This window comes from Puntigrus tetrazona, chromosome 11 (genome assembly GCF_018831695.1).
Source record: "Puntigrus tetrazona isolate hp1 chromosome 11, ASM1883169v1, whole genome shotgun sequence".
Lineage (NCBI taxonomy): Eukaryota > Metazoa > Chordata > Actinopteri > Cypriniformes > Cyprinidae > Puntigrus > Puntigrus tetrazona.
The window spans coordinates 11,013,511-11,021,010 of NC_056709.1; the positions used below are offsets into that span (position 1 = coordinate 11,013,511).

Consider the following 7,500-nt stretch of genomic DNA (forward strand, 5'->3'; position numbering starts at 1 on the left):
AATTATTAAACATGGTGAGGATGATGAGAGGGATCACATTATAAATCTCTTATTCAAAGTCTGTTTGTGTACTACTACGTAATCAGAATAAATCATCTTTCCTCTGATGTCTGGTGTGAGACTGTATTTATTTGTTTGAGATACTAATAATTATTTATATCTGGAATCTGAGGTGCCAAAAATATTAGGAAATTCACCTTTAAAATGGTTTAAATTAAGTTCTTAGCAATGCATATTACTAATCAGGAATTATGTGTTTATGGTAGTAAATATAAATATCTTAATGGAACATGATCTTTAATTAATTAATGATCTTTCATTTTTAGCATAAATAACAAAATGTATAACTTTGACCTATAAAATGTATTGTTGTCTATTTTTACAAATAAACCTGATCTTTTATTACCGCTTCTGTCTTTTAGACAATATTTTTTGCCACATTTTCTGAAAAACTAATTAATATTTTGTGTTAGTGATAACTTTTTTTTTATCACAACACTTTTTTTGTTTAAAAAATATTATATATGTGCTTTTTCCAAGTAAATGCTATTTCAGTGTTTTATTCAGTGTGTATCTGCTGTTTCACGAGACGGTCAGGTGTGTGTGTGTGTGTGTGTGTGTGTGTGTGTGTGTGTGTGTGTGTGTGTGTGTGTGTGTGTGTGTGTGTGTGTGTGTGTGTGTGTGTGTGTGTGTGTGTGTGTGAGTGTGTGTGTGTGTGTGTGTGTGAGTGTGTGTGTGTGTGTGTGTGTGTGTGTGTGTGTGTGTGTGTGTGTGTGTGTGTGTGTGTGTGTGTGTGTGTGTGTGTCAGTGTGTGTGTGTGTGTGTGTGTGTGTGTGTGTGTGTGTGTGTGTGTGTGTGTGTGTGTGTGTGTGTGTGTGTGTGTGTGTGTGTGTGTGTGTGTGTGTGTGTGTGTGTGTGTGTGTGTGTGTGTGTGTGTGTGTGTGTGTGTGTGTGTGTGTGTGTGTGTGTGTGTGTGTGTGTGTGTGTGTGTGTGTGTGTGTGTGTGTGTGTGTGTGTGTGTGTGTGTGTGTGTGTGTGTGTGTGTGTGTGAGTGTGTGTGTGTGTGTGTGTGTGTGTGTGTGTGTGTGTGTGTGTGTGTGTGTGTGTGTGTGTGTGTGTGTGTGTGTGTGTGTGTGTGTGTGTGTGTGTGTGTGTGTGTGTGTGTGTGTGTGTGTGTGTGTGTGTGTGTGTGTGTGTGTGTGTGTGTGTGTGTGTGTGTGTGTGTGTGTGTGTGTGTGTGTGTGTGTGTGTGTGTGTGTGTGTGTGTGTGTGTGTGTGAGTGTGTGTGTGTGTGTGTGTGTGTGTGTGTGTGTGTGTGTGTGTGTGTGTGTGTGTGTGTGATTCTGGACGGAAGCAGAGATGGATGAAGCTGAAATGCGGCTTCCACTTCATTTCAGCTCAAACCGCACACCAGAAACAATCTTCATAAATAATAAATAATTATACCCTGACACTGTCAGATATCTGAACCAAACTAACTCCTAAATCAAGACACACACTGACTGAAGACACTAATTCATCAAAGAGAAGAAGAAATACCTGCCGCTGAGGACAGAGAGTGTTTATTTTCTTCTTCAGCGTAAGTTTGATTCTGAAGAATTTCTCAGAAAGTGAGACTAAAGCAAACAAGAAACACAGTCCTGCTCCTTACAAGACATTCACGAGTGTGTGTGTGTGTGTGTGTGTGTGTGTCTGTGTTTAGTGTGTTTAGTGAGTGTATGTGTGTTTCGTTAGCATGTGTGTGTGTTTAGTGTGTGTGTGTGTGTTTAGTGTGTGTGTTTATTGAGTGTGTGTGTGTTTAGTGAGCGTGTGTGTGTGTTTAGTGTGTGTTTGTGTGTGTGTGTGTGTGTTTAGTGTGTGTGTTTATTGAGTATGTGTGTTTAGTGTGTGTGTGTGTGTGTGTGTGTTTAGTGTGTGTGTTTAGTGAGTGTGTTTAGTGAGTATGTGTGTTTAGTGTGTGAGTGTGTTTAGTGTGTGTGTTTAGTGTGTGTGTTTAGTGTGTGTGTTTAGTGTGTGAGTGTGTTTAGTGTGTGTGTTTAGTGTGTGAGTGTGTTTAGTGTGTGTGTGTGTTTAGTGTGTGTGTTTAGTGTGTGTGTTTAGTGAGTGTGTGTGTGTTTAGTGTGTGTGTGTGTTTAGTGTGTGTGTGTGTTTAGTGTGTGTCTTTAGTGAGTGTGTGTGTGTTTAGTGTGTGTGTGTGTTTAGTGTGTGTGTTTAGTGTGTGTGTTTATTGAGTATGTGTGTTTAGTGTGTGAGTGTGTTTAGTGTGTGTGTGTGTTTAGTGTGTGTGTTTAGTGAGTGTGTGTGTGTTTGGTGTGTGTGTGTGTTTAGTGTGTGTGTTTAGTGTGTGTGTGTGTTTAGTGTGTGTGTTTAGTGAGTGTGTGTTTCTGAGCGCTCTATCTCAGATATGTAATCACATTACATCATGCTCTGAAGGGCCCGGGGCCGAATGAGCTCACAGTCACTGACACACATCTGTAAACACGTCTGCAGTGTTTGAGCTGGTGTTCACTCACAGAAGAAGATCAATGAACACAAAACATCAGCAGCAAACATCTGGATCTTCTGACCACTGAAGACTTCACTCATGTCCTCACATCGCAACTTAACCCTTTTTTTAAAGTTGGTTTAAAGTAACTTAAGTTGAAATGACTTGCACAAGCATGTTGACTAGACTTAAAAATTGACATTTTACATTTTAAGTTTCAGTTAGTTTATAATGAATGAATGAATAATGAATAAAACATTACACAACTGCCATATGCACACTTATATAAGGTGAAATATACCATACGGCAAATCTCAATCACTCTCGGTTTGATTTCAATAAAACGTAACTCTATTATCGTCCAGCTCTAGTTAGATACAGTTAGTTTCATCTGTTCACACACAACACAATTCTCTGATATTGTATAGTGCTTCATTTTACAAGGCGTTTTGTATTTTGTGCAGTTCCCGGATTTGAGTTTAACGTTTAGAAAAAAAAAGAGGCGTAAAGAATAAAGAACGTAACAAGAAATTCTAAACATTAACATCAGGATTTTCTGTAAAGCATTTTGTGAAACCCATATAAATAAATCTGAGTTGACGTGACATTGTCCAATCAGCTCAGGAATGAAAGCCTCGTCCAGCTTTATTTAACTTTCTTTGGAAAGAGCAGCGAGTGTGAATCTGTCTGAATCCCGCAGGATATTTTTACTCTCGCCGGCATTCGATTCCTTCTTTAAAAAGGCACCGGGCCGGTCTATTTCTGCTGCTGGATATATTATCAGCGCAGCTTATTTTCATCTACTCAGACTTATTTTTAAGAGCCTTGTAAGGCAATGAAAATGGAAACATCATTAGCTAAATATGTCTCTGGCAGGATATAAAGTGAGTGTTTGGACTCAGATCTCTGTCCAATCTGGACGGATCGGTTCGGTTCCTCATTCACAATCTGGGCTGAGGCTGGAACGTCCCGATCGAACATGATGAGAGACAGAGACAGACGTGTTCTGCTGTACATACTCAAGCGTGTGTGTAATGTGTGCGCACGCCAGGGAGGAAATGATGTCATGCTGCTACAATGAGAATCCTGCAACAATATATCAACAAGAGAGATCCGAAAACACAAACAAACAATCGATTAAAACACGCATACACTTTCTAGATGCGAGATCCGTTTAAATAACGAGTCACACACACACACACACACTCGCTCACTAAAACTCATTCTCAGTTGCTAACGCACAATTCATAAGACAATTCACTACATTCTCACGGCTATAAACATCTCCAAACTATGCAAAACTTATGCAAACTTCAAACTTTCAGGTCAAAAATATGTTCTCTTTTGACAGACTCAAACTTTGGCCTCAGATGACACACAAACCTCCACACACTGCTTCACTATCTAGAGAACACTAGTAAAATGCAACTGTCCTTCAACACCACAATCCCTTGTTTGACAGTACGAGTGTGATGACAGTAACGCAGTCTCTCACTCTCTAGTGCGTGTACCTCATGTGTTTACACCTGCTTTGAAAGCGCTGTCTGAATACACTAACTGTTTGTGTCAAAACCGAGTGATATAGCTCTGACCTCTCTCTCTCGTGCTCCAGTAGGCTGGTGAACTCGTCGCTCTTCCTCATGAAGTCGCTGTGGTTCCTCTTCTCGTCCTCAAGGCGGTGGAGCGTCTGTCTGTGAGCTCTCTCCACCAGCAGCAGCTGCTCCAGCATCCGTCTGTAGGTCTCCCGCTGCTTCTCCACCAGCCTGTCCAACTGACAAACAAACACAAACACGCTCAGAATATACTCAGAACACGCTCGGTACATACTCAGAACACATTGAAAACCCGCTCAGTAAACACTCTGTACATCTCTGTACAAACTCTAAACACACTCAAAACATGCTCTGTATACACTTGGAACACACTCAAAACATGCTTGTTACACTCTTGGAACACACTCGAAATACGCTCATTACACACTTGGAACACATTCAGAACACGCTCAGAATGCACTCTATACATGATCAGAACACACCCAAAACATGCTCGTTACACACTTGGAACGCACTCAGTAGACGTTAAGAACACACTGAAAACAAGCTCGTTACACACTTGGAACACACTCAAAACATGTTCAGAATGCTCTCTGTACAGACTTGGAACATGCTCGGAACACACTCAGAACACGCTCAGAACGCACTCTGTGCAAACTCAGAATACACTCAGAACAAAATACACTCAGAATGCTTGCTACACATTCAGAACATACTCGAAATACACTCGGTAGACACTTGGAACACGCTCAGTGCATGTTCGGCCAGCAGTGTATATACTTTCACTCAAGTGAAGTTGTGTAGTTCGTCCACCTCTGACTCTCATACCTCGCTCATGGGTTTCTCGTAGATGTCCTCCTGCCAGCTGCCGTTCTTGGCCTGAATGGCATCTCTCTGCAGAGCCTTCAGAACCTTTGGCGGCGTCACAAAGCCGTATTTGGCCTCCAGCAAAGCCAGATCGATTTTATCGGCTTTTAGGACGGTGATAACCTCGTCTCTGGCCTGCAGCAAACAAACACACGTCATTACGACACAAAAACAACGCTGAAGTGCTTTGTGTTTGCATTAAATATTGAATAAATATTAACTGACTGGAGCTCTAATGTTTCTTTTATGTTAATTTAATTTTCATGAAGGACTGACTGAAGTTTCAATAGGTTTTTACTCTGTTTCATATTATTCATGGTCATTTTCCAAATCATAGTGATGATCCCTGTCCCCTTGTTAGTGGAGACTGGCGTGAACAGAGCATGTGCGTCTCATTATTTAGTCTTTAGAATGCACTTGTCAACGGGTCTGATGTCATTTCCTGATAATCTTCAGCAGAGATGTTTCCATGACAACGACCGCAGCACGATGTGCGTCAGCAGATGCCGCTGTTTTAATGTCGTAAATGTCTTTTTATTGTTATTAGCATAACTGTAGCAAACGAACTAATTAACAAAACCATATTTCCTCACTTGATTACATTAAGTAATTAAAGTAATTAAAAGTTTTCTGTTACGTTTATATATGGTATAATATGTCATAATTTGGATTTATTTCAGATCATAAATCTGAATACTGGATGAAGCCAGACTGATAATTGTGGTTTGATCTCGTTGACATGTTAGATGTAAAGGTTTTTAATGCAGGTATTTTGGCTTTCATCACTTCAGAAATCAGTAAATACTGTCAACTGATAGAAAACCAACTCATTTCACTATGTTTTTAGAAGTGAAATGTTATATAAATCAGTGGGAATGAAATTAAAAGCCTTTATGTAAGTGAAAAAACTCTAAAAACATGGATTTACAAATATTTTTACAATTTATAAATGTGTATTGTAGATGTTTTGTCAACTAGCCTGAAAGAAAACAAGTTATTGAAGCAAAATAGAGCAACATCTCCAAAGTGACCAGGAATAAAACAATGGTTTTCTTTGCAGTGTCTCAATCTTATGAAACTTTGTCTATTTATCTGTGGATATTAATTCCAATCCATTTCTTTAAAACGTTTTTGTTCCGCTTTAGCAGAACCTACATACACCAAACTTTACAGTTTTATTCCTATCTATATTCTGAAGATTTTTGCTGAGGAGATTTCATTCCATAAATCAGAAAACACTATAAAAAGACTGAAAAAAACACCATGTTTTAGGACTGAAATGCTGTATAAATCTGAGTCTGAATGAAATATGATCAAACCCATCAGTAAAAACCTTCAGAATGTAGACCGGAATAAAAATGCAAAGTTTGGTGTATGCAGGTGCTTTCTGAAGGAGAAAACGTTTCAAGATATGGATAGGGATTTCAATCTATAAACTAAACACTTTCCACTAGTCTGAAATAACTACTAGACCAAAACCTCAACACTCACCACTGCATAAAAAAAACTATATTTTTATATTATTTAGCGGCTGTGAAAGTGATTCCGATGATTTCGTTCATCTCGTTATTGTCCTGTGATTTTATTCAGTCGTTATCTTTATAATTTTGGCACAGACTTCATGAGTCTCACACTTACAGCAGTTACTAGAATTTTATGGTAAATGCTTCATTTTTAGTGTGAATGTGATGAAAATGGAATAAAATGACACATGTGGGCGGGGTTTGATATGGGGGCGTGGCATATGCAGATGAGCGCGAGCTTGAGAGGCGGAGATTAAGAGACTAAACGATAACGTGCAGAAAGAAAGAGGTGATGCTGACCTGCAGCTCTCCTTCCAGCATGCTGAGGAGGAAGAGCAGGTCGTCTCGGGAGAGGTCTCGGCTCTTGGCAGCGCTCTGCTCTTTCTGCGCTCGCCGTCTGCTGTCCATCACGTTCCTCTGGACGGTGGCCGTGTCTTCATGAGCGTGTCTCGTGTCTCGTCCTCGGGCCTTCACCGCGTCCTCCAGCATGATCGGGCACCTGAGCGGGGAACGGAGAGGATTGTGGGAAACATCAACAGCGAGCACCTTTGCTGTAGTTTAGATCAATTATATAAAACCTAAAACTCCTGCGTACATCTATGCACAAGATTGAAAATAATCGGCAGAGAGAAGAATTAACGGTAAACACAAAAGCAAGATTGAAAGTAAGCTTTTCTTTTACTGTAAGCGTTTGAGGTTGTACGGGATGAGAACAGAAGCAGTGTGTGTTTCTAGACCTGTTCTGAAGCTTTCGGTGAAGAGCATTAAGATGATTAAACGGATTCAAGATACAGTACTAGTTAGATGTTTTCCAAAACGTGCTTTATGAAGTCAGATGCTGATGTTTGGTGTGTGTTTCTGCTGGTTGAGAGTGTTTCCAGTAACACAGATCACACAGCTCCACGTGAAACAGAGTCACTTCCAGCCTGAGAGCTCCTCTCTTTGGGGATGTCCTCGAATGGAAACCCGATTCAGATTTCTATTAGCTCTCATTTCTATTGTAAAACAGCATAAAGCTTATTTGACGAGTAGAGTTGGTTCTTTATCTCCATATAAAAGCAGCAGAAGTCTG

General features: G+C 40.1%; 1 protein-coding gene across 1 annotated transcript in view; it reads right to left on the reverse strand.

Moving 5' to 3' along the window:
- Positions 1–7,500, reverse strand: part of filip1l (filamin A interacting protein 1-like) — a 37,099-nt gene that overhangs the window by 15,797 nt on the left and 13,802 nt on the right. Inside the window, exons 3-5 of the mRNA XM_043252261.1 lie at positions 6,729–6,927; positions 4,867–5,040; positions 4,078–4,256 (exon numbers count right to left, since the gene is read on the reverse strand). Of these exons, the coding sequence (XP_043108196.1) occupies positions 4,078–4,256; positions 4,867–5,040; positions 6,729–6,917 (542 nt within the window). The 5' untranslated portion in view covers positions 6,918–6,927. The remainder of the gene's footprint in view (positions 1–4,077; positions 4,257–4,866; positions 5,041–6,728; positions 6,928–7,500) is intronic.